The sequence below is a fragment of the Pinus tabuliformis genome, chromosome 6, assembly GCF_031772625.1.
Source record: "Pinus tabuliformis cultivar Carrire ecotype Pingquan chromosome 6, CPIR1, whole genome shotgun sequence".
In the NCBI taxonomy this organism is placed as follows: Eukaryota; Viridiplantae; Streptophyta; class Pinopsida; order Pinales; family Pinaceae; genus Pinus; species Pinus tabuliformis.
In genome coordinates this window covers 347080213-347108020 of record NC_142292.1, presented here as the reverse complement: position 1 = coordinate 347108020, position 27808 = coordinate 347080213, and the positions used below count along the sequence as shown (strand labels likewise).

The 27808-nt window shown below is 39.4% G+C and overlaps 2 protein-coding genes across 2 annotated transcripts in view; both read right to left on the bottom strand.

The window, feature by feature from the left end:
* Positions 1–27808, bottom strand: part of LOC149258727 (beta-adaptin-like protein A) — a 312511-nt gene that overhangs the window by 195075 nt on the left and 89628 nt on the right. The window lies entirely within an intron of this gene.
* On the bottom strand, positions 168–24336 carry LOC149258728 (uncharacterized). The gene is made up of 3 exons (XM_089433949.1): positions 22726–24336; positions 22147–22565; positions 168–323 (listed from the first exon to the last, which is right to left on the bottom strand). Exons 1-3 carry the CDS (start codon positions 24242–24244, stop codon positions 168–170), a joined length of 2094 nt encoding a protein of 697 aa, XP_089290075.1. The 5' UTR covers positions 24245–24336.

Below are 27808 nucleotides of genomic sequence, written 5' to 3'. Positions count from 1 at the left end.
TACCTCTTAGTGAGGAAAGTGTTGTCCATCAATCGCAACCTAACCCTGAGCATCTCAAACTTTCCCTCTATAACGGACTCAATCAAGATCTCTACAACATGCCTATCAATCTTGTTAATTTTCCATTGTTCTATGTTGTTACAATCACTTTAGCCCAATTCTTAACTTCAATTAGCAATCAAATCAATCTTCCAGTAATAAATAACAATTGTAGATAGAACAATGAATGCAATGTACAGTAGAAGACAATCAAGAGCAATAACAAGAGACACCAGGAGTCGGGTTGTTACAATCACTTTAGCCCAGTTCTTAACTTCAATTATCTATCAAATCAATCTTCCAGTAATAAATAACAATTGTAGATAGAACAGTAAATGCAATGTACAGTAGAAGACAATCAAGAGCAATAACAAGAGACACCAGGATTGGTCAAAGACCAAGGAAAAACCCCACAAGGGGAAAACCCTTTCAAATTCTTCTTCTTATTAGATTGTCATAAAATGTTCAACAGAGAGAATACAATGTTCTAATTCATCAATCAAGAGTCAAAGTCAATCCTTTGACTATCCAACAAAACCAACCAAACAATATCCAAGAGATGAGCCCAATAGACAAATCTGATCAAAGTCAAAGTCTCCAAAACTAATCAAAGTCTGCAGTCAACGGTCAATAGAATTTTAGGTGTTGGGACCTAGTGTCAGTCAGTGCAAGTTTTAGCCCTCCAGCTGCAGGGAGCACCCTATCAACGTAGCAGTTGTAGCCAAATTTTCTTCGATCAAACCCTACAACTCTAGCTTAATTTCTTTTCTTCGCATGTGTGAGCTCGGACCCTGCAACTTTAGACCCGTACGAACCAATCCAAAGAAGAGAGAAGAAGATGCCTGATGATGATGTCCAAATGAGGTTGACGTGTCTTGTATTTATATGGTTCTAAGGGGTGCCCAATTTTTTCTTTAAAATCAACCTGTGCTTTTGTGCACATGTGGGTTTTCACCTTAAAAACACATTTTTTTCCTTAACCAAGTTAAATTCTTCCAAGGTCTAGGAGGGGTCTTTCTTGATGAGAAAGGTTGTCCAAAGGAAGGAAATTGTCCCTGAGCTGCCAAATTAACATATTTGAACATACTCTAAAGCCATTGCTCCTTTCTGGACCCTGTCCCAGAGAAAGTGGTACCTAATATCAAAATGTTTGGAGCAGTCGTGGAATACTAGATTCTCAAAGAGTCTAATATAACTTTGATTATCACAATAAACCATAGTAAACTCTAACATCTCACATGTCACCTATTTGTTACCACTCAAACTAGCAAGGGTCCTAAAAGGGGGTCCTTGAAGGGCTACTACTAGGCTAAGGGCAACAATGGAGCAATAGCCAATTGTCACCTCAGCTAAGGCTCCCTACTCTTTACGGACTTCCACAGATGGAAGGAGACCCGTTATGATAATGATCACGAAATGGATGGACCAATGATAGGGTGAGGGGTAATCCTAGAAGCCTATTCACAAGAGAGGCTCAAATATGTGGTTTGCTTGTCTTGGAAGACAAAATGGAAGGCTCTCAAGGAAGGGCTTGGGGAGGATTTCAAGGGTTAGGTTTTGAGTATGTGTCTTATAAAGGAGATCCGTAAGCCCTAGAATTCTTGTGGAGACTTGGGTTCAAGGTGATCTTGGAAGAATTAACCTTGATAGTGCATGGAACCACACGGGACCAAGTGGACATGATGTTAGGTCAAGGGGATAGGATTTAGGAATAGGACAGCAGCAAAAGCAGCTTCAAGAACTTTATACTTCATTTTGCAAGATTGATGTCTTGTCAAGATGAATTTCAATGAAGAAACATCTCTAGGAACATTCATTCATAATACATGGCCCATACATGAAGCATCACTATCTAGAAACCGAATTTCCACAACTTTGCATAAATGGATGTAGTAAATTAGCCCTAGTATAGTGAAATCCCAGCAACAATGTATGTGACAAGAATAGAAAAGAAAATAGCATTAAATTGTACTTACATGTATTAAGAGTATATCCAACCATCAAGAATTTTCCAATCAAGAAGCTCCAAGACAAGAGAAAATAATCCAAACATCAAAATTCATTCCATGCTCCAAAATTCGTCCTCCAAGAAGGATAGCAAAATTCTCAAGAGAGATACAAGTCCAATCCAAGTGATGATGCTAAAATGAATTCACATCACTTGTATTTATACACTTCTAATGAGTTTGATTTAGCTAATTAGGCCTACATTAGCCCCTAGAATAAAATAATGTGCAAAATAACTAACTTTTGGTGACAAACCCACCAAACTAGCTCATAAACAAAAGAATAAGCCTCTCAAGAGGTCGAATGATCAATAATACATGTCATTGGGCCTTCTAAGAAGCCTGATGAAGTCCATAAGTGCCAAAATGATGAATAGGACTCCCAAAAGCAGTATCCCTACCCTACACTTTTCTCCTTAGACATTCTCACTTCAGATCCTCCCTCAAGGCGGCCACGAGGTTGGTTCTCAGAGGCATCTTAGTGTTAAAGCTAGCAGTAGCTTCAGAAGGTCTTCTACATAGGCTTGGTGCAGTGTTGCGGGGGAGCGCCCACCCCCCCCCCCCCCCCCCCCGATCCCGCTCCGAATCCGTGCTCCGGGTGGGAGAGACTCGGGAGAAAAGGGAGCGATTTCGAAAGTGCACTCGCTAAAAAAAATTCGCTCCCTGCCTTTTCGGGAGTGCTTAGCCTTTTTTGCAAATTTTTTTTGCAATAATGTTCGAAATGCAATTTTTTTCAAGGAAACAAATAAGTTTTGAGTGGGGCAGCTTAATGATCAAGCCTATGGCCCTAGTATTGATATGCTATTCATGGTAATGTTAAATTCTTAAAGTAAAAGGATGAAAATGAAGATTAAGGAGAATGTCACTTTTCCTTTTACTTGAATTTTTAACATTACCATGAGATGACTCAGGATGTTTGAGAGTGGTTCTGACCTCATTGGATTTCATATGGAGAAAGTAGAATTTTAGATTTCATTCAAAATCCAGCAGACTTGTCAGTTTTTCGGGATTGGGGGATTACAATGTTTCCATTGAATTTTGTCATGTATTAGGGTATGGAACTCGTATTTAATCAAGAGCACGAATCTCTCTATGTACCTTGATGTTAGTGACATTGGTTGTCAAACTCCTCTATCATGACCCTCCTAAAAATGTACGCATCACTCAAACAAAATCTTGACTTGACATACTATGCTTTTTTATCTTATGTTAATGCTTAGAGAGTGATATTAATGACAAAGATCCCTATACAGATACAAAGGTAATGACAAAGATACCCCGGGATATTACTACTTAGAGGGTGATATTAATGACAAAGATCCTGATTTTCCAACAAGACTAAAAAATTAGACATCTCTCGTGGTGGCAAGAGGCCCAAGCATAAGAAATAGATAATAGATTTACTTGTCTTTTCTAGTTTCTAGTAGTTTTTATAACTATTGACTCTTTCTTATTCATTATGATATTTTTTTAAACAATATATGACAATTTAAGTTTGAAGTTGGCAATTATAACTCATTAGTAATGAATTATGAATATGATGCTTCATGAAAGTTGAAAGTTGTTTCATTTCATTTCATTTTATTGTTGGAAATACTAAGAGGGGGGGTGAATCAATATTTCTTTTTCCCACTATTGTTTTACTAGTTAAAACACATATTCAGAACACAAGATGAACAGCAAGAATAAATGCTTTTATTAATATAAATTGTGCAGTAAAATAGATACAATATATAGATGGTTACAATCAGTTGCCAAGCTCCAACTTGGACTTTGGTGAGGCTCCAACCTCTCAAAGCACCAACTCTATTTTCCCAAGACCCCAATCTTGGACTTAAGAGCACCAACTCCCAAGGTTTTTGAATCCTTCCATACCTCTGAGGTATCAACCCCAAGGACTCCAATCCTACTTACTTCTGAGGCACCAGCCCCAGGGACTCCTATCCTTCTTGCTTTTGAGGCACCAGCCCCAAGGACTCCAGTCCTGTTCAATTCTGCTCTCAGAACTCTTCTCTGCTGAGTTCTATCTATTTACAGCTTCACTGTAGTCTCCAACTACAGTATCAATGACAACCATGTCTTCTTATGAATGAGTCTTTACAACTCTGCACACTGCCCACGCATAGTCTCCAATAGCCTTCATGCTCTCTGATAATGTCTTCACATAGCTCTAGTCAGTCTACTGTTAGTTGCACTAGGCTCTGCATAAAGAACAACTTCTTGTTCAAGCTAAGTTGCACGAAACAGGGAAACGGAAACGAGTTTCCGAAACGGGAAGCGATACGAAACGCGACCTCCCCAAATTTTGGAAACGGGGAAACGCGAATATATATATATATATATTAGGACATTTAAGAAATATGTGCAATCATAAAGCATATATTATTACATTATGATAAAATTGTCAATTGTCAATGCATAAACTATAAGTATCTAAATTTGCATCACATTTACTCATGAATAATCACATAATGAAAATAGAAATATCCAAAATCAACCACGAGAAATTTCTAATTTCTTGTCTCGTGCTTGGTTAGGAGTCTCCTCCTACATAGTCGAATGACCTTAATGCTCTTGATTAAATACAAGTTTCATACCCTAGTACCCTACATTCTCTTGATTATTGGGAGTCTCCCCTGCATAGAGGGCTTGGTTCTCTCGATTAAATACAAGTTCCATACCCTAGTACATGATAAAATCCAACGGAAACATTGCAATCCCCACAATCCTGAAATCCTGAAAAACAGATAAGTCTGCTGGATTTTGAGTGAGATCTAAAATTCTACTTTCTCCATATGAAATCCAATGAGGGCGAAACCACTCTCAAACATCCTGAGTCATTTCATGGTAATGTTAAAAATTTAAGTAAAAGGATACTTTTACTTTAAGAATTTAACATTACCATGAACTGCATATCAACACTAGGGCAAAAGTTCTACCTGTCAACAATGATTTTCTTGATCAAACCAGCAAAATGATTGTTCATTGTTGGGGAAACGTGGCCCGTACGGCCTGGAAACGCGTTTCCGGCCGTACGGCCACATTTCCGTTTCGGGAAACGTGGCCGTACAGCCAGAAACGCGTTTCCAGGTCATACGGTACGCGGAAACGCGTTTCGTTTCGTTTCCCCTAGGGAAATGACCCCTAGGGCCACGTTTCCTGCAACTTAGTGTTCAAGCTTATGTTCTCTGCTGCTACTTCTCCCCTTCGACTGTCTGTTGTCCTATTAGCCCTGAGGCCCTCTTTTTGTTATTCTGAACCTTTTTCTGTTCTGTTGTTTTCTCCAACTGCTTCAATAGTGTTCAACAACTGTAGCAACCTTCACAAGCGTTCACCAGCAACTTCATACAATGCTTAACCACCTCTGCTGCTTCTGCTACCTCATATTCTGATTTTTCGCAACAACAACAACATACACAGTCCTTTGTTTTTACTGTTTTATGCATTCCCGTGCCTCTGTCCATTCGTTTCCTCTTACACGCCTCTTGGACTTCCTCAATGCTCGCTGTCATTTCCTCTGTGCTCGCTTGCTTCTTCAGCTTCCCGTCTTTCGGTTTCCTCTGTCTATCCGAGCATTTCAATATTCACAGGACACGTTCAATCAATGGCCAGGTCCAAACGATCCACGAAGAAACCATCTTCCCTATTTACCGTAACAGTGCTCCGTTTGGCATGATAGCAGGCATACACAGAGATGGCATTATTTAACGGACCTGCCACGTCCTGATCGCAATCCCCATCGACATTATTTCAGCCTCCTGAACTATCGGAACCATTATCATATGCATTTTGGCCCTTCAAACCGCACGCAAGGCAAATACGTAAATACACAGGAAATATGAGCAAAACAGTCAAAAAACTAAGGGGCGAACTTCAATATTAATTCCTTTATATCAACACCCATGACTCCGCCGATGGCCGACGGCCGATCCTCCACTCTCCGATGGACCGGATGCGATATGGTATTAAACCATAATTTATATGCTCGTCGGGTCCACATGCTTTATCGCAATCGGCAATTGGGTGTGGCAAGGCTTCATAACATATGTGATTGTGACGGATGCGATAGCATATTAAATTATATTGCACTGGTGTAGTCGGGTCCGTATGCATATCGCTATCGGCGCTTTTAGTTGGACAACCCTCTGTGTAGCATTGCGATGGGCGGATGCGATATGATATTAACCATGGTTTATATTCCCATCACATCCGACGAAGCCGCACAGTTTAAGCCCTGTCGCCCGATCATCCACCAGGAGATCCAACGGCATTCGCATCTCCCGCGCCCACAAGTTGTCCGTGCATTAACGCGCGATCAAAGTGGTTTCTGCCCTGTCCCATCTGCCACACGTCGCCCGGTGATTGTGATCGCTCGCCCGCATACGATTACCGCGCACGCTCCAAAGGCGGTACGATCAATAACGTTTACCACCGTCCCCGCTCGCTATCTCTCGTGCATCTTTATTGCCCGGTAGCCGTCGGATCTGTTCATTGGAAATCTGTCGGCTCATGTTTGTTTGCTGTTAAACGCGTCCATTGCTCCTCCGATAATGTATTCTGCTCATACAATATAAGCTCTGCCCAAGGTTGCACGAAACGGGGAAACGGGTACGAGTTTCCGAAACGGGAAGCGATACGAAACGTGACCTCCCCAAATTTTGGAAATGGGGAAATGCGAATATATATATATATTAGGACATTTAAGAAATATGTGCAATCATAAAGCATATATGATACATTCTAATTTATTACATTATGATAAAATTGTCAATTGTCAATGCATAAACTATAAGTATCTAAATTTACATCACATTTACTCATGAATAATCACATAATGAAAATAGAAATATCCAAAATCAGCCATGAGAAATTTCTAATTTTTTGTCTCATGCTTGATTGGGAGTCTCCTCCTACATAGTCGAATGACCTTAGTGCTCTTGATTAAATACAAGTTTCATACCCTAGTACCTTACATTCTCTTGATTATTGGGCGTCTCCCCTGCATAGAGGGCTTTGTTCTCTCGATTAAATACAAGTTCCATACCCTAGTACATGATAAAATCCAATGGAAACATTGCAATCCCCCCAATCCTGAAATCCTGAAAAACAGATAAGTCTGCTGGATTTTGAGTGAGATCTAAAATTCTACTTTCTCCATATGAAATCCAATGAGGGCGAAACCACTCTCAAACATCCTGAGTCATTTCATGGTAATGTTAAAATTTTAAGTAAAAGGATGAAAATGAAAAATAAAGGAGAATATCACTTTTACTTTAAGAATTTAATATTACCATGAACTGCATATCAACACCAAGGAAAAAGTTCACTTTTATAACTTTAGACAGGCATCTGGAAGCAACTAGAAGTCACAAGGCTAACGTAAGAATAGATTAGAAAACAAATTAAAAAAAACACAAGTAAATGCTGAAACGTGGGTCATACGGCCCTGAAACGCGTTTCAGGCCTTACTGGCCACGTTTCAGTTTCGTGTAACGTGGCAGTACGGCCTGAAACGCGTTTCAGGGCCGTACCAAACGCGTTTCAGCGTTTCGTACTCGTTTCCGTACAGAAACGCCCTCCTACCCCACATTTCCTACAACATAGCCGTCAGTGTATTTGCATATGTGTCTAAGTCTTCCGCCTCCGATAGCTCTGATAACTCTGTCGCTCCTCTTCTTTGGCATATATGTATGGTCTATAAATATGGCTCCGATGGTGCTACTTCATGCTTTGTTAGCTCCTCTTCTTTGGCATATATATGGCGTATATATATATGCTCTGTTCTGCTTGCTCAGTGAACTCAGTTTCGGCATATATATATATATATATATATATATATATATATATATATATATATGGCTCCTCCTGTAGCTCCTCTAACTCTGTTGGCATATATATATATATATATATGGCTCCTCTAGTGGCTCATCTCCATCTGCTCCTCTGGCTTGGTAGTGTCTTTCAAAGACCTCCTTGCATATATGAACGCCTCTCTTGCTCTGATATCCTGTAATATGCTTTGATATGCCTCCTTTGGTATCTCCTCTTGCTTATGGCTTGGTTATCCTGATGGCCTTGCTCCTGTCTCTTCATGAATCTGCTCTACATACCCTTGGCTTCATGTCATCCTCTAGTATCCAGAATATTGCCATATTGACATCAATGACAACCTAGGTCAACAATCTCCCCCTTTGTTATTGATGGCAATATTCTTTTTCTCTCCCCCTTTGACATCAATGGCAAAGGAGTGCTCTGGGACTCCCCCTATCAAACTGCTTTTGTTCTTCATGAATGGTAGATCTTCACGGGTCTGTGACTCCCCCTGTCATAGTGCTCTTCTTCTTTTTACTCAAGATAGAAGGATTGATGCTTTATCATCAATTAACACATTATTCCCTCTTCATGTCTTAGAACTGCTTTATCATGGCTTCAACAATGCTTAAAGATGCTCTACTTTAATGCTTTCATTTAGATTGCAAATGGCCATACACCAAGTGTCCAAGTCCAAGCTTTTATGCTTCAATCCATATTGTTGTCTCCACAGGTAACATTGAGAGACCTTCATAGTCCGAATCAAGAGAGACTGCCCCTGAGATTGTCTTTCTTGTTGTCTTTCTTCAGATCTGAGTTCCTTTGTGTCTCTGTGCTTCCCCTTAAGTCACTGCCATCTAGTATTCAATCATCCTTGCATTTGGACAAAAAATGTGAGGGGTTGTGCCTTACTGTTGCTATATTTCTTAAGTGATCTGTATCAACTTAAGTTATGCTTGACTGCACAACATTCTCCTTCCTATGAGCCATCTTTTCCTTGTGTTCTTGTACATATCTCAGCTAGTTATTTCCTCTTAGCAAATCTGTGACTGTCTTTTAAATACAATTGCTGATCTGCATCTTTTTGCAATGCTTCAGTTTGTTATATGCTGCCAGCTGCTCTTACTTCAAACTCCATTCCAGATATATCTGTTTGTTTGAAGACTACCTCTATCAGTGTCCAGAATTTATCTGTTCTCACATTTAATTCCTGAGTTAATACATGAACTTCTATAATAACAGCACCATGGTTGTTTGCCCTATTTCTTTAACAACAGTCCAAAGAATGCAGCAAGGATTTCATAAGGACCCTTTCACTAATAGCTTCAGCAATAATGATCAAGAATTATAGGCTCCCCCTAACTGTATGCATCATCTCTTTTGGCAAAGTCTTCTCATAAAATGCTTAGATTGGCTGGAGAGCTCAAGAGACTTTCAGACTGTATTTCCTTTCTTCTCCATACTTGTGTAACTTTCTTCTTTTACATGGTTCTAGCTTGTGTAAGAGCCCATGTTAAGTTACAATCACGTGCCATATGACCAATGTTATGACACTTGAAGCATTCTACATTGCTCATGAATAAGAATTCATGATTTCTTCCTGCAAAATCGTTTTTTGGAGGTTGTCGAAGACTATAACATCTATCTCTATGAGATGGTTGGGGACCATAACATCTATCTTTATGATATGTTTTACAGTCTTTTGCCATATGACCAAAGTTTGAACAAGAATAACAATAACCAAAAAATGAACTTTGGTACCTGGGAGATGGAGGATTCCTTGATGTACTTCTGAAGCCTTTCTGCCTTGAGATCCTTTGATGATAACCATTGCCTCTTGCCTCTTTGACATTATCTACATTTCTTTTTGGAGCTAGTTTTCTTCTTGGAGCAGGATTTCTTCTTGGAGCAGGATTTCTTCTATTGTAGCCTTGATTTTTCTCCTTGCCTTTGCTGGAACTAGGAGCATCACCATTTCTTTCTGGCTTCTTCACATCTCTTTTGTTTAAAGCATTTTCATTCTTGTTTGAGGATTCACCTGCATACCCGAGACCTGATTTATCAGATGGACATCTGTGATAGCTGAGCATGTCATCCAAGGCTTGAGAGCTCTTCAAGATTTTGTTCATCCCTTCAACCTTTTTTCTGAGGAGGACAATCTCTTCTTCCAATCTTTCACACTCACTATTCTTCTTTGCAAGTTGTTCCTCAGTTTCTTCCTTGCTACGAGTAGCTTCAGCTACTACTATTTTAAGGGAGATGATATCTGACTTCATTTTGAAGATTTCTTCATTCTTTGCTTGACTGCTCTCCATTCTCTTCTCAGCTCCTTGTGCCTGTTTCCTGGCTTCTTGTAATTGAGACTTAAGGGAGGAGACCTCTACCTTGTACTGACCAATCTCTTCTTCAAGTTTGTTCACGCTCTTGTGCCTTTGTTCAAGTTGACTTGACAAGGTATTTTCCTGCCTCTTTGCTTTATTCAATTGATTTGTCATGGATATGACTTCTTCATGATGCTTTCTTTTGCTTTGATGATATTCCTTCTTAAGCTTGGCAAGCTCTTCATCCCTTTCTTGTACTTGAAACTTGATGAGGTCAACTTTCTTTCTTGTTTGATCTTGTTCACCAACTGGAGCTATCTTCTTAAGTGCCTCATTTTCCTTTTTCAAATTGTTAATCTCTTCCATGGCAGTCATAAGTTGAGCGAGAAGTTCTTCCACAAAATCTTTTTTCATTCTCTTCATCTTCTAGGTCTGTTTTAGCCTTGATGTCATCATTCTCATGTTCAACTTCTATGATGGGTTCTGGATTTCCTTCTAGATTTCCATCATCTTCTTGATTGATGGTCATGGTCAATGCTCCTTTTGAGTGAAGGTCATGAAGTTTGTCCCATATACCCTTTGCTGATGAACATTTTCCTAGATTGTTCTTTACAGAATTAGGGAGCCCATTCAAGATTACCTTTACTACTTTTGCATTGTACTCCTTGGATTCTCTATCCATCCTGCTATCATCAATCACTAATTTCCAGATTTCAATGCCTTGAGTCTGTAAGAAATTCCTCATTCTTGCTTCCCATATATTAAAGTTCCCATTGAGCCTTGGAGCCTCCTCAAATTGATTGTCTTTTATTTTAGTAGTAGAGGGAGACACATCCTTAGGAGGATTGGAGACTTTCTTCCTTGACTTCGCCATTTTGTGTTCTAAGGGTCAACCTTCAAGCTGTTAAGCTTTGAATGAAAGTACCTGCTCTGATACCAATTGTTGGAAACACTGAGAGGGGGGGTGAATCAGTATTTCTTTTTCCCACTATTGTTTTACCACTTAAATCACATATATTCAGAACACAAGATGAACAGCAAGAATAAAGTTTTTATTAATATAAACTGTGTAGTAAAATAGATACAACATATAGATGGTTACAATCAATTGCCAAGCTCCAACTTGGACTTTGGTGAGGCTCCAACCTCTCAGAGCACCAACTCTATTTTGCCAAGACACCAATCTTGGACTTAGGAGCACCAACTCCCAAGGTTTTTGAATCCTTCGATACCTCCGAGGTATCAACCCCAAGGACTACAATCCTACTTACTTCTGAGGCACCAGCCCCAAGGACTCCTATCCTTCTTGCTTTTGAGGCACCAGCCCCAAGGACTCCAGTCCTGTTCAGTTCTGCTCTCAGAACTCTTCTCTGCTGAGTTCTGTCTATTTACAGCTTCACTGTAGTCTCCAAACTACAGTATCAATGACAACCATGTCTTCTTATGAATGAGTCTTTACAACTCTGCACACTGCCCACGCATAGTCTCCAATAGCCTTCATGCTCTCTGATAATGTCTTCACACAGCTCTAGTCAGTCTACTGTTAGCTGCACTAAGCTCTGCATAAAGAACAACTTCTTGCTCAAGCTTATGTTCTCTGCTGCTACTTCTCCCCTTCGACTGTCTGCTTTCCTGTTAGCCCTGCGGCCCTCTTTCTGTTATTCTGAACCCTCTTTCTGTTCTGTTGTTTTCTCCAGCTGCTTCAACAGTGTTCAATAGTTGCAGCAGCGTTCACCAGCAACTTCATACAATGCTTAACCACCTCTGCTGCTTCTGCTACCTCATATTATGATTTTTCGCAACAACAACAGCATACACAGTCCTCTGTTTTTACTGTTTTATGCATTCCCGTGCCTTTGTCCATTCGTTTCCTCTTACACGCCTCTTGGACTTCCTCAACGCTCGCTGTCATTTCCTCTGTGCTCGCTTGCTTCTTCAGCTTCCCGTCTTTCGGTTTCCTGTCTATCCGAGCATTCCAATATTCACAGGACACGTTCAATCAATGGCCAGGTCCAAACGATCCACGAAGAAACCATCTTCCCTGCTTACCGTAACAGTGCTCCGTTTGGCATGATAGCAGGCATAGACAGGGATGGCATTATTTAACGGACCTGCCACGTCCTGATCGCAATCCCCATCGACATTATTTTAGCCTCCTGAACTATCGGAACCATTATCATATGCATTTTGGCCCTTCAAACCCTGCGCAAGGCAAATACGTAAATACACAAGAAATATGAGCAAAACAGTCAAAAGACTAAGGGGCGGACTTCAATATTAATTCACCCGCAACTATATTGTATCGGGTCCGCAGCTTAAATCGCAATCGGCAATTCGTGAGGTCCTTTATATATCAGCACCCATGACTCCGCTGATGGCCGACGGTCGATCCTCCACTGCTCCGATGGACCGGATGCGATATGGTATTAAACCATAATTTATATGCCCGTAGGGTCCACATGCTTTATCGCAATCGGCAATGGGGTGTGGCAAGGCTTCATAACATATGCGATTGTGACGGATGCGATAGCATATTAAATTATATTGCACAGGTGTAGCTGGGTCCGTATGCATATCGCTATCGGTGCTTTTAGTTGGACAACCCTCTGTGTAGCATTGCGATGGGCGGATGCGATATGGTATTAACCATGGTTTATATTCCTGTCACATCCGACGAAGCCGCACGGTTTAAGCCCTGCCGTCCGATCATCCACCAAGCGATCCAACGACATTCGCATCTCCCGCGCCCACAAGCTGCCCGTGCATTAACATGCGATCAAAGCGGTTTCTGCCCTGTCCCATCTGCCACGTGTCGCCCGGTGATTGTGATCGCTCGCCCGCGTACGATTACCGTGCACCCTCCAAAGGCGGTGCAATCAATACCGTTTACCGCCGTCCCCGCTCGCTATCTCCCGTGCATCTTTATCGCCCGATAGCCGTCGGATCTGTTCGCTGGAAATCTGACGGCTCATGTTTGTTTGCTGTTAAACACGTCCATTGCTCCTCTGATAATGTATTCTGCTCATACAATATAAACTCTGCCTTTTCCACTCCGTCAGTGTATTTGCATATGTGTCTAAGTCTTCCGCCTCCGATAGCTCTGATAACTTTGTCGCTTTCTTGCTTGGCATATATGTATGGTCTATAAATATGGCTCCGATGGTGCTGCTTCGTGCTCTGTTAGCTCCTCTTCTTTGGCATATATATGGCATATATATATATGCTTTGTTCTGCTTGCTCTGTGAACTCAATTTCGGCATATATATATATATATATATATATATATATATATATTACATATATATATGTATATATGGCTCCTCCTGCGGCTCCTCTAACTCTGTTGGCATATATATATATATATGGCTCCTCTGGTGGCTCGTCTCCATCTGCTCCTCTGGCTTGGTAGTGTCTTTCAAAGACCTCCTTGCAAATATGAACGCCTCTCTTGCTCTGATATCCTGTAATATGCTTTGATATGCCTCCTTTGGTAACTCCTCTTGCTGATGGCTTGGCTATCCTGATGGCCTTGCTCCTGTCTCTTCATGAATCTGCTTTGCATTCCCTTGGCTTCATGTCATCCTCTAGTATCCAAAATATTGCCATATTGACATCAATGACAACCTAGGTCAACATTTATAACATTTCATTTCATGTTAGATATTATTTATTGTAATGGTTACACTTAGCTTACAAGTACAACTTTGGTGATCAATGATGATAAATGTTATATATTGAATTTTGAAAGCTTGAAACTTTAAGATTGATGAATCATGAGACTCAATATGCTATATTATACTATGTTACTAACTTGTGGACGTAGTTGATGAAGATTATAACTTCTAGACGATTGTTGTTATATGGTTCAATCTATGTTTTTTTATGTTTTTTATATCTAATTCATCATTCTACATGTTTTTGTTGACATATATGTATCAAAATATAATATATTTATATATATATATATAAAAAACGCTCTGGGATTCGCTCCCACACCTGTTTTCGCTCCCGCTCCCAAATAACACTGCCCTGGTGTCTTGGCATGTAAAAGATGATTTATTTCCTCTTCAGGTATTTATGTCTTCTTTCCTAAGTTTAACTTAGGAAAAGTACAATAATTAAAGTCAATTAATTAGTATGACCTATTAAGTCATTTTCTAAAGATAAATAAAAAATTGTTCAAGCGACTTAGAAATAATCTCAACCATTGATCTCCTAAATCTTCTAGAAGGGAGATTAGGGTTAGGGATTTGGGCTGAACGAAGATTATAAATGAAAGCCTAAGGGAGAGGTGAAGACAAACAAAGAATAGAGGCAGCAACAACATTTTTGGGAAAGCAATTTTCTGAAGAAGGAGAGAGTGAATTATCTGGAACAAGAGGCTCAATTCGACTGAGAAGGAAGGAGAATACGAGTATAATTTCGGGAGTGTTTCCAAGAGACCGAACTCTTGGAGATTAGAGAGGCCGAATTGTTGAAGCGAGGAGGAACAATTGCTGGGAAGGCCAATTTTCCAGGGTCAATTTGTGAATGTGCAGAGGCTGTGTGACGACAAGGTGCTAGGGTTGATTTACTAGTGAGAGGTGGGTCAATTTTCTCTAGGCCGAATTTCTTTAGCAGCTAGTTTCGAGTAGGTTGAATTTCCTTAGGTCAAATTATTCCAGTGGGGCCAAGTTACAAGTTCCAATCACTGTATTTTTCTTTGTAAGTTCTTTGTGGGTTAAAACCCTGACTTTCCAAATTAATCGGTGAGGGAGAATTGTTGTGGGTGCTTATCTATTGTAATGTGTGATTGATCTCTCTGTTTCCATTAGGGGAATTTTGAGGTCTAAAATGGGCCTCCTAAGAAAAATGTACAACCAAAATAAACTTTATAAGAACCAATAGGATTCAAGATGATGATGTTAACCATGGGGGATGATCCACCATTTTTGGAGTAAAAAAGCAAAAAGTTTAAAAATTAATAAAATAATAAAACTATTTTTTCAACTTGTATTTTCAACTTATCTCCCTAAGGTTTTACTCAAATTTCGAGCGGGAGTTCTCGTTAGATGCAAAATTTAATTCATCATCCAAGGAGTACCCATGTTGCATACTTTCGATGGACCCTGTGACATGAAAAATGAGAAATACATGAAAAAAATTGATTGCAATCACGTTTTTCATATATTTCTCATTTTTCGCATAGTAGGGTCCATTGAAAGTATGCAACATGGGTACTCCCTGAATGAGGAATCAAATTTTGCATCGAACAAGTGTTTTCGCTCGAAATTTGAGTAAACCCATAGGGAGATAATTTGAAAATACAAGTTGAAAAAATAGTTTTTCCTTTTTTCCCTCTGAAATTTGATGATGTAATTAATCTAATCTTATTTTATTATTTCCACTATTATTTTATAATTTCCTTAGGAGGCCCATTTTAGACCTCAAAACTCCCCTAATACATTTTCGCTGCATATTTAATTTTCTAGAGTTAAAAATACCAGTGATTTTATTTTTCAACAATTTAGAATCTATTAGGTAAAATAAATAAGTTGTTGAGAATAAAAATTGTTGTGAGAAAATAAATTTGGGTTGGGATTAAGAGACTTAACATTTAGCTTCTTCAGTTGATTACTATCTCCCCATAGTGCCTTCCCTTGTACTAATATCTTATCAAATGAGCTAAATTGACAAATGTGTCTAAACATCAAGGATGAAAGCAACTAAGAAATGACCATTTCCTCAATTCCTAAGTATCAGTAGCAAGGAAAATAATAAGACCTATTACAACAAAATCTAGTAGGGCTTGGGGGGGCAAACCCTACAAGACCAGAGCTAGACAAAGAATTAGCAATGGGGTAGAGGACCAATGTTACCTCGACCAAAACCCCTTGCTCTTTATGAATTTTCACCAATGGGAGGAGTCACGGTAAGAGAAGTAGAGATCAGTTCTAAGATAGATAGGTTATAGGTAAGGTATAAGAAGATCTCACTAGGGCTCATTCAAGAGAGAGACATAATATAGGTTCAAGGCTTCTATAAGGAAGCAATTCGCTCTCAATGAAAAGACCTAGAAAATGGAGGTGCAAGACCTAGGGTTTGATGTATTTGAATATAATGGGAGTTCTAAAGGTCAAAGACCAATAAAGTCAACAAAACCTTCAATAAAGTCCTCAAGTTGAGAGAGAGGAAACTAGGGTTTCCCTCTTAAAGCAACACCTAGGGCAAGAGATTTTATGGATGAAATATGAGTGGATGTCCACCAAAATGATAGGTCATGTAGTTAAGAACTTCCACTTGATGTTTAGGCTCTCAAACCACCAAAAAGCCTTGTCCCTAAAATTTCGCTCCAAGCCCTAGATTCTCCTTCCTAACCTTAAAGGACCAAATTTGAGAAGAGAAAATTATGGAGAAAATTTAGGGTTGATCAGCAAGTATTGGACCAGTGCCTTGTCCTATGGGTATATGGAGTCTAGGATGCTTAAGGTAAGCCAAATTTGTTCCCAAGGATGCCAAAATTTGATGCCCTCGCTATCAAAATTCCAGCATTTACCGACTCAATAATGGTAAAATGGAGTTTCATGGTTAAGCTACAAAGAAATCACCACTAGGAACATTCATTACATGCTATGATGAGTAATGCATACAACATTCATCCAAATATTCTTCGATAAATTGATCTTCAACAAATTAGGGCACAAGATCTAACCTAAAATCAATAGTTCCATGCATTAGACATTGGATATACCAACGCTCCCCATATCTTTTGTGACATGGACAAACCGCCTCTCGTGGATCCTCATCTCTGGCGATGTGATCATTGACTAACACCTACGGGTTTTGGTTTAACGGCAACCGTGATTCCCAACAAGTGGTATCACAGCATAGGTCATGAGTTCGATACACACCCAACTCACCTTGGTGGGCGGATTGTTGGACATTGGATAAACCAACGCTTCCCGTGTGTTTCGTGACATGGACTAACTGCCTCTCGTGGATCCTCATCTCTGGCAATGCAATCGCTGACTAACACTTCTGGGATTTGGTTTAACGGCAATCGTGATTCCCAACATTAAGAAAAAGATACTCAATAATAAGATTGTAATATCCCCAATTTTGTGAGCATGGAAATCACAAAGGAGTTTTTGGTAATATTAATTAAAAGGGGTGAATATTATTTTTGGAGAAAGGTGGCCAATATTACCTTATTAAAAGAATGGCGGCAAATATTATTTTATTGGGGAATGGCAGCAAATTATTATTTCATTGGAGAATGGCAACAAATTATTATTTTATTAAAACAGCGGAAAAAAGTCGATTAGTGGAAAAGAGGCCCCACCAATAAAATAATATTAAAACGGAGTATAGAAGTATGGGGAGAAATTATAATAGGAGGATGGATTCATTTGTTGATCATTCTATTCCTATCATATCACATTGACATTGAAAAGAAACCCAAGCGAGTTTCAGACTTAAGGGTTTAAAGCGAAACTCTAAGTTGATTTCAATGGACTTCAAGTGCCACCTAGTTAGCTCTCTTCCTTCTTCGGTGGACACTATTTACCACCCTAGTTGGGTTGATTTACTTGTTCTTGAAGATCTAATTGTGATCGTTTTCTCCAGCATTGTGATTCAGTTTGTTGCAGGGTTTCACAAATTGCCCCGAGGGACCAAGTTTATTTCCTCAGGAGGGTCGAGTACCAAAGAATTATATGGTCGATTCCTGCAGCAATTTCAAGGACGAGTTGCACATAATTAAGGGGATGCATTCTCCGTTAAAACTAGATCGAATCCCTTCAAGACCAGGAGGTCGAGCAGATCCAATTGAGGCCAAATTAGTTGCTACACCCTTAGAGGCTGAGTTGTCAAATTTAAGAGGAGGCCATATTTGCAATTTCAGATTTATTTGTGCCTAGAAGATCACAGGTGCTCATGACGAGTTGCATTTTAATGCTAGTGCCAAGAAGGGTGTATTTATGGTATTCATTGAAGAAACCAAGCTGATGCACTCAAACCCAATATTAGAGGTCGATCTATAGCAGAGATTTCAGTGGTTTGCCATGCATATATGAGGTCGAATTATTGAGGGCCAACTTGCCTCATGCACATTGAAATCACCTTTAAAAAAGTCCAGTGCCCAAAGAAGAATTTGATCTGTGTCATTTAGGAGGGTTGATTTATTTTAGAAAGGGAAGGCCAAATTGGTACCAGCACTTTAAGAGGCCGAGTGGATTTGCCTATGGTATGTAGTATCCATTTCAGAAGGCTTAATACCAAAATGAGGACCGAATTCTCCTCTATCTCCAATTGAAATTAATGTGCCCGGAATTGAAGTGTGAACTCTTGAGCCAGCAACTTTCCATCAGCAGAAAAGAGCCAACTGTCATCAACTCATAGTGAATTCCAGATTTGGGATTTACCTTTAGGCTGAGTTCATAATCAGGAACAAAGTCGTAAGGAGGGTGTTGTAGCAGCTTTTCAGTTGAGGAGGCTGAATTGACCATTGTGCATCCAAGGGAGTTATCAAAAGGACAAATCTGGTTTTCTTATCAGTTTTGGAGTATGTCCCAGGTGTCTTCCTTCCAATGACATTGTAAACCTTGAAATTTACTCTCCAATAAAGATTAGACTTTACTTCAGATTTTGGTTGATGTTCTCTTTCTAGTTTATTTACAAATCGTTCGCCAAAATTCTGGGTTATCTATTAGAAGTGAATTTTCAGAGGTTGCACACAAATTGTCTGTGCAAGGTTGCCTAAAAGAACTTTTAATATTTTTGGAAACATTTGCTTGAAGAAATTTGAAATAACACAGATAATTGCTTGAAAATCTGATTAGGAACATTACAAAGATCCACTTACAAGATAACATGCAATATATCCATCCATTAGACCAAGAATGTGCAACGAACAAAGTTCGTCATAGCAGGTTAAACACTCCAAAAGACTTGGAATATAAAGATCTCCATTGAGATACAAGAATATATATTAAAATGTATGAATGAGAATGATGCTACAAATGAGAGTGAGGGTCTTGTATATACTATATATAGCCAGGGAAGTACCCTTTCACGAGCGGTTATGTCTATAGAGACATGGCTCTTCGCTACTAATTATTAGTTAATTAATCATTGTTTATGTCGTCTATTATTTATATTATTTATATATATTTTATTCATAACATTGTCTTCCCCTTGAAAAAGCTTTGTCCTCAAAGCTTGCTCATGAAAGGCTTGATCTCTTTTTTTGTTTCGAATGTCTTCTTGTCTTGGAACTGTCATCTTCATTGATACTAGTTGATATGATCCTCTGAGTGATAAGCAAAAATGTCGCACTGAGAAGGGATCGGACCATCCTAAATTAATCTTTTGTGGAATCTTGCGGCGACTGAAAACTTGTGATGAATTGTTATCACATGAGTGGATTGCACTGACATTAGTATTCTTCGGAACATCAGTTTGTTGTTTCTATTCTAAATACGTAGCTTGATTGAGTTGTCTACTCTCGTGATTCGGATGTCGATAAGGAATTCTAGTGATTTGATTTTCCCTTATCTTGTTTGTGTTGTTTTCTTGATTTATTTGAAGTACCTAATTTCCTTTAGCTATGGAAGTTGAATGGTTAATTTCTGGATCTTCACTTGAATCTTTTGTTGTTGGAATTGCAACTTCTGAATACATCTTTACTTCAGCTAGTTTGTCCTCTTCTTGAGTTGTGATATTGACTGGATCGGTATTTGTTGTTTTTTCGTCAACTTGAATTTCTACATTTGATGCTTCCTTCTCGATAAGTTGTTGTACCTTGTTTTCTAATGACTTCTTGTCCTTCTTAAGCTTCTTAATTTGCGTCAGTAATTTTTCACTATGGTCTTTAAGCCGAGAAACTTCTTCATTTTTGTCAGTGGTGATCTTGTCAATTTCTCTTTGCATATTTTGTAGTACTTTTTTACCTTCTTGAAAAATTATTTTTGAAATATCTTGTATGTCTTCTGGTGCTACTAAATTTGACTTCAATGTAACATCCTGGAGTGTTATTTTCTTCTTCCTGTAGAAAAATGTTAAAAACTTCTTTTTCGTATTTAAGATGAAGGATCCTAGAGTTTCCATCCAAGGTGAACCCAAAATAATGTCACCTTGATTGCTCCATAGGGTTTGAACTGAGAATTTTGATATAAATGGATAATCCCCAATGTTTAATTGTAAATTGGTTATCTCATATCTTTTGTTGCCAAAACAGTCTAATTTTTCAATTATATTCGACTCCGGGATCACTAATTGGTTTGCGATTTTAGGCATTGTATAATTTTTATTTTCGTCAGGTGAGATAGCAATAGTGACATCTTTACAATAGACCCTTTAATTCTAAATAGCACTGAAGCATAATTATGTGAAGTTTCCGGAAATCTTTCTTCCTTCAATTTTGAATTAGACTCCATTTGTGTTTATCGAGGTGAACTTAGGGTCTTAAAAGTAGCCCCTTTAATCCTTCAAAACTTTTGAATTGAGCTTTGGGGGTTAATTATTCCTTTTGTAATTACAAACTACCTCTTTTAATATTTCTTACAGATTATTTATACCCCCCCTTTTTTCCCTTTCAACCTCTTAAGTGTTTCAACTTTTGACACTTTATATAACTGGGGCTATTGAAGCCTTCTGATTTATATATTATTATTATTATTTATTTATTTATTTTACTTTATATTTAAATTACCTTTTTTATTTAATTTTATTATCATTATTTTTTTTTAAAGAAATAGTCTTCTTGCTTCTTCCCTTCAAATATAATTCGTCTCTTTCTTCTTCCTCTCTTTTTTTCCCTTTCTGAATTGATCCTCCATTAATTTTTATAAAAAACTATTCTTTTTTTCTTTGCTTAAATCACTTTTAAACTTTTAATTGTCTACTTTGGTACTTTGATTCTTGTGTAAGATATATCGTATAATGATCCACCAAATCCAACGGTAAACTAAATAATGAAAATAATGAAAAGTCACGACTATTTTGAAAATCTTTGGATGTGATGATGACCCACAACTATTTTGAAATTTGGTGTGACTAGCACTATATGGTAGAGGTTGGAATGGCATAAGCACAGAGGTATGGCAGCAACGTTAGGTGGTGGCGGTACCGTATAGGGTGGCGACGACTGTAGCAAACAAAATAGCGGCTAGGTGACAAAATAGGTTGCGGCAGCAAGTGTGGCGACAGAATTCGATGGAGGGGCAACCCGTGGCAGGGTCAAATGCGAATAGGGTGGAGCGCAGATACAGCGATTACGAATAGCAGTGGCAGATAGAAGACAGAGCGATGGTCAATGACAAGCAACAAAGAAGGCGACGTAATGGTAGTGGATGCTTGCACAAATTCGTCCCAGTGTTTTACAAAATGGACTCGGATTCGGACTCGGCCGAGGATCGACTCGGACTCGGAAACGGCAATGACTCGGCCGGCTCGATTTCAATGACTCGGTCGTTGTAAAAAATACATTAAATATTTATTTTTTTTATAAAAAAACATAATTTTAAATATTTTAAACATAATTTTAAAGATTTTCATTCAAGTTTCCAAACACACAACATTATAATATACATGGAAGACAACATATGATCAAAGTAGGCTCATGAACCAATCCATTATATCAAAATGGTACGGTGTACCCAATGGCAATAGTAAATACATAGTCAACTGTAGTCTGTCATACATGATCAAAGACTCAAGAGTCAAAACAAAATACAAATAACCAAGGAGGCTAGTAGCTACTGGCTACTGCCAGAGGAGCCAAGATCATCTCGACCAATCTCTGGATCATCATCATCAGAGTCAGACAAGGGGCCCCATGGCTCCTCCTCATCATCATCGTCTCCAACTGCAACTGTAGAAGTGGTGCCAGTACCAGTACCACTAGGCTGTGCAGCAGATGCAAGCTGAGATAGAGTACAAATGCGGCTGCGCTTCTGTCGTGGCTGAGCAAAGGAAGGCGAAGCACCTACAACTGGAATCCTACTAGCTGGCTGTGAGACTGAGGCTGGTGGATTGGGATCTGCATTCAACTGAACACGCTGCAGTGGATCTCCAACATCAATTTCATCAAGATCCTCATCAGGATCAAACTCTGGTAGACGACTCTCCACTACCCAATCTGATGTTGGATCAATGTCTTCCAACACAATGGGATCTGAATCAGGTCTTTTGTTCAGCAATTGGTTCCGTCTGAGCCGAAGGTTGTATTGGACAAAAACTAGATCATTCAACCGTTTTTGCTCCAAACGGTTTCTCTTCTTTGTGTGAATCCTCTCAAAGACAGACCAATTGCGCTCACACCCAGATGCACTGCAAGTTTGACTCAAAATACGAATTGCAAACCTTTGCAATTCAGGGCACTGGCCACCAAAGGCCTCCCACCATTGTGCTGCAAAAAACATAGGAGTGTAATGAATTATGAGTTAGATGAAGGCTGAAGCTCAACAAAATTACAAATTATATCTAACTTTCAAATTATAAATGATTTAACAAACTTTAATAAAAATAGTAAAACCATTAAGAAATTGAAAATTGAAATTTTTGTTTACCTGGCTCATCTGCTTCTCTTGCAATCTTTGCTAGGTTCTTCCCAAAGGTACCTGTTGCATTGCTGAAGGATGTGACCTGCTGATGTATCAGTAGCTGATCAGACTCCGATGGGACCATGCGCTCAATGCAATCAACCAGTCCATCTCTGACCTCCCCCCTCAAAGCTCCTGACTCCTTAGCTTTATAATGATACCGTGGGTTCAAAAAATACCCAGCTGCATGTATAGGGCGATGGAGTTGATTGTTCCATCTTTCATCAATGATTGCCCAAATGGGCCCATACTTTGCCACTCTATCCTTGTATGCTGCCTTTATTTGCTCCTTTGCTTGATCCATAGCCTCATAAATGAAGCCCATAGCCAACCTTTCCCCATCCACCAACCGCAACACCTTAACTAGTGGCTCAGCAACCTTCACAATCTCTGTTGCCTTTCTCCAAAAAGTTTCATCATGGACTTTCCTTCTCAATTCTCTGCCTTCTGGTTTGTTAGACCAACTGCTTTTATTCCAATCATCACTGGAAAACATCTTTTGCAAGTTTCTATGTTGGGAAAGCATAGATTGCAATGTCAAAAAATGTGTAGCAAATCTAGTGATGGCAGGCCTAATAATATCCTTGCCTCCAGTGTGTTTCCTCATGAGACTCAAAACCAGTGTATGATTGTAGATAAATTTTGTTATGCTTTTGGCATTATCTACAGTGTTTCTGACCCAATCTAATTTCCCAATATCCTCAAGCATGAGGTCTATGCAATGTGCAGCGCATGGGGTCCAAAAGATGGTCTTGTGTTTTTCCTCTAACAGTCTACCAGCAAGAACATAGTTAGAGGCATTGTCTGTGATGATTTGAACAACATTAGCCACCCCCACACCCTGAATAACCTCATCCAATAGCTGAAACAACAAGTGGCCATCTTTTACCTTATCAGATGCATCAACTGATTTTAAAAACATGGTTCCCTGTGGGCAGAAGACAAGAAAGTTTATGATGGTACGGTTTCTTTGATCAGTCCATCCATCTGACATGATGGTACACCCTGTTCTTGCCCATGATTCCTTGAAATCTTGCAAATACTCATTAATTGATGTAATTTCTTTCTGCAAACGAAACCCCCTTAGCTCTTGCATAGTAGGGCCTTTGAAGCCTTTTCCAGCAGCATGTATGGCCTCAAACATAGGCTCATAATATGGTGAACGAGCAGCATTAAAGGGGATATCAGCATCATACCACCATCTAGCTATGTAGTCACAAGCAGTCTCCCTCAATTCTTTCTTCCAATGGTCATCTAAAGTGGGCTGAGAAAGACCTTTACTAACTTCAGGACCATGTGCATCTGATGGAGAGGAGCCTGAGTGAGTGAAAAAACTTTTGATAGTCCCATCACCCTTCATTCTACCCTTTCCCTTATCTTGAACAGAAGCAAAAGAGGGAGGAACATAACGGAAAGGGTTTGATGCATCAGTTTGAGGGATAGAGGAAGAACCCTCAAACTCATAGTGGGGGTTGGCAGCCATCATTCTTTGTATCTCCCTCTTCCTCCCAATTTCAGCCTGTATCTCTTTTTGCCTAGTCTTTTCTTCTTGAAATTTTTCAAAGCTTTCCAACAAAGTCTTTCTAATCTTCCCAATTTCCTCAGATTTACATGCAGTAATATTGCCTTTAATCCTTGCCAAGTGTTGTTTCAGCCTATGAATCCCCCCAGGACCTGACTTAATTTTCCTATGGCAAAACTTGCAACACATCTCATCATCAACCATTTCAACATATGCCCAAGCAGCATCTTTTGCTCTAGGTGCCATTTTTTGACTAGGAAAACAATCTGAAAATGAAAAAAAAAAAAAAAAATTGATTCAATGTTCATTTATTTGACTAAAAACACTCTCTAAGCTATCTTGATATGCACCTAAAATTTAATAAGTAAAAACAGATTTATAGAGGTGGAAAAAAATACCTCCAGGCACAAACTGCCTCCTCAAACTTGCTCCAAAAATCAGCTCCTCAATGCTGCTCCAAATGGCTGCCCAAGAAGCTCCTCACTCCAGCTACAATGCTCCTCCAAGACTCCTCACTGCTGCTCCAAAACAAGCTCAAGAACTGCTCACTAACTCTCAAAGAAGACTCTCACTCAAATGCATAAGACTGCTGTGAGTGAAATGAGAGCATTTGGCTGTCTTAAATAGAGTTTGGGAGGGGGAAATGGACCCCAAATGCATTTAACAAATCACAATAACCTTTTCATGTCCACAAACCCTAACTAACTCAGCTAAAAATCAGCAAAAAAGTGTTTAATTTTTGGTTAATACGCTGCCCAGCCGGTCTTGAACGAAACGGCCGTTTTTTGACGGGACCCGGCCGGGTTGACCGGGTCAGCTATGACCCGGCCGAGTCATTGGCTGACTCGGCCGAGTCATAGCTGACTCGGCCAGCCGAGCCGGGTCAAAGGCCGGGTCAGAAATTTTTTTAATGAAACGGAACGAAACGGCCGTTTCCGTTTCGGTACGGCCGTTTCGTAAAACACTGATTCGTCCTTTGGTTTACAGGCGGCTCAAAGAAACTCTGGCAATGGCGAGAACTTGGCAGTGGCAGTGTTGAGAACTAGTGATAGAACACGGTAGTGGAACAGGGGTGCGTGCACGTTTTCGCTGAAGGCAGCAATAGTCGGGCTACGTTGTGTCTGTGGTGGTTGATCAGTTGGGTCGAACAACGACGTAAGAGAATTCAACTATCGGGCTAACAACGACAAGGTTGATTCTATGTTGCGATGTGGAGGTCGATAGTTGGATGGCCATCAGAATGTTTGTCAGTGAAGAGCAACGACCGAGCCAACAAGGAGAGGTGGTGACTGCTCTTTTTTTCTTTTTTTTTTTTTTTTTTTTATATAATATATGCCCCTTTTTTTAATATATTCTCTTTTTTTGTTGTGTGCGGGAAATAAGATGTCACAGGGACGCGTTCGACCAAGGAGGGTTTGCAGCAACAATTGTTGTGTGCGGTTGTGACAATGAGTAGGTTGGTCGAGTGACAAGTGGTAGTGGAGGCAGCAGTAAAGAGCTTTAGAGTAATGAGACAGCGTAAGGAATGGGAGCTGTGTTGTGGTTGGTTGCCCAGACGACTGGTTGTACGAGTTTGTGCACCCGTCGGGCGGCTACAACGTTGTTTTTAATATAGGTTCTTTATCTATAGAGTTTTTCTATATAATGCTTTCTTTATATATATCTTTTTTGATTCTTGATTTTTTTTTAATTAATAAATCTTTTTTTATTATTTTTTTTCTTTTTTCTTTTTTTTCTAATGGCCAAGGGCCTCGTGGTAAAATGCAGAATCTCCAGACACTTGTGTAGCAAAATGCTTGAATGGCAACAAAGTTGACGAATTTTTATGGCCAAAGACCTAGACAGAATCAGACTAGCTCTCTGCAGCGTTTGAATAGCTAGAGGATCGAACAGCTCTGATACCAAATGGAACAAACAAAATTCGTTATCGCAGGTTAAACACTACAAAAGACTTGGAATATAAAGATCTCCATTGAGATACAAGAATATGTATTAAAATGTATGAATGAGAATGATGTTACAAATGAGAGTTAGGGTCCTGTAGATATAACCAGGTAAGTACCCTTCACGAGCGGTCATGTCTGTAGAGACATGCCTCTTCCCTACTAATTATTAGTTAATTAATCATTGTTTATGTCTATTATTATTTATATATATTTTATTCATAAAGAATGGCTCCAAAGAATATCCAAAAATTAGCTTCCAAATGTCAAAATGCATCCAAGTATCTCTAATCCACCCACAAGAAGAAGTGTGAAACTTCTAACAGGTCTGAAATTCACAAGTTTGATGATGAGAGAGATCAAATGAGGTCTCTCTAATATATGAGTCATACTAACTCGAATTAGGACAAGAAGCCCCTGCTAAGTCATAAAGTAATATGAAAGACCACTCTAGGTCACAGGCTGACCTACTAGCCAATCTGTAAACATAAAAATTAACCCACAAGAGAGACAAAAGGTTGACATCATGCATGTGTAGGCCTCTTGGAGGCATGTGTTGAGCTCCTCATGTGCCAAAATGTGTGTAAAGGCTTCCTAAAATCAAGCCTTACAGGTTGGCTCCTAGACTTCCATGCAAATCATCCTTTCGACCCCAATTTGGGACTTGGGGCACAAAACTAGTCTCATGGGTGTCCTAGTGGTGAAATAGCCTAGTTTTGCTCCAATTTTAAAGGCTTTGAGAATGGTGCTAGCCCTCCCATGTCTCAAGGGGTGAGACAAAACTCATCTAGGCCTCGGATCAGTTGTCAAACCACGTAATCACTGCTAAGTCAGCTGGGGCATGTTGATCCATGTGCATCATCTCGTGAAGAATATGGGGCAAAGTGCTGAGGATGCCCATGAATATGAATGATACTCTACAAGTGGCAGGAGTCCCATGGCTCTCAAAGCCTCACTTGTAGGGTGCCATATGCTCCTCTAGTGGGCTTGGGCCCCAGTTAAGTTGCCCAGCCGATGATGAAAACCACCTGCCAATCACACATAATATCCAGTGTTGCATCTTCACCATTAGTACAATAATCATCAATGCATCTAAGTGTACCAAGCTTGTTAAACAAGGGCAAAATGACACTTCATACAAGACTTCCCTTCCAAATTTGGGGCTTTGATCATGTAATAGCGTGATCTACATGCAGGTCTAAAAAGATTGAGAAAGGTGAGAATAACACATATGTTCTGGAAAACAATACCACCCTCTTATTATGAGGGAGAGATGAGCATTTTATAAACAATGCAAACATTCTCCTTATTTTTATTACAAAATATATGAGATAAAAATCAATTACATTATTAGATAAAACAACTATAGAGATGTTTCCATCTTTACTAGATTTTTGATGTTTCCTTCTTTTTGAGTTTTAGATGTTGCCAAGAAAGCAGTGTGTTTTTTCCTTGTTGCCCAATCAGTTAGATGTTTCTGATTGGTGATCCTTTCTTGGTTGCCCAATTCCTCCCTGTTTAGAGTGGGAAGTGTCCCAGCTTCCTCCACCAAATGAGGGAAAGTGTGCTTCAATGTTTCTATTGT

Bases quoted from the DNA above. Each gene is read 5' to 3' on its own strand.
- LOC149258728 (XM_089433949.1), bottom strand. From the start codon at position 24,244: ATGATGGCTGCCAACCCCCACTATGAGTTTGAGGGTTCTTCCTCTATC. The intron at 22,566-22,725 runs GTAAACAAAAAT...TGTTTTTTGCAG, and splicing joins AAGAGAAGCAGATGAGCCAG to CACAATGGTGGGAGGCCTTT. The intron at 324-22,146 runs GTAGGTGCTTCG...TTGATTTGATAG, and splicing joins CAGCTAGTAGGATTCCAGTT to ATAATTGAAGTTAAGAACTG.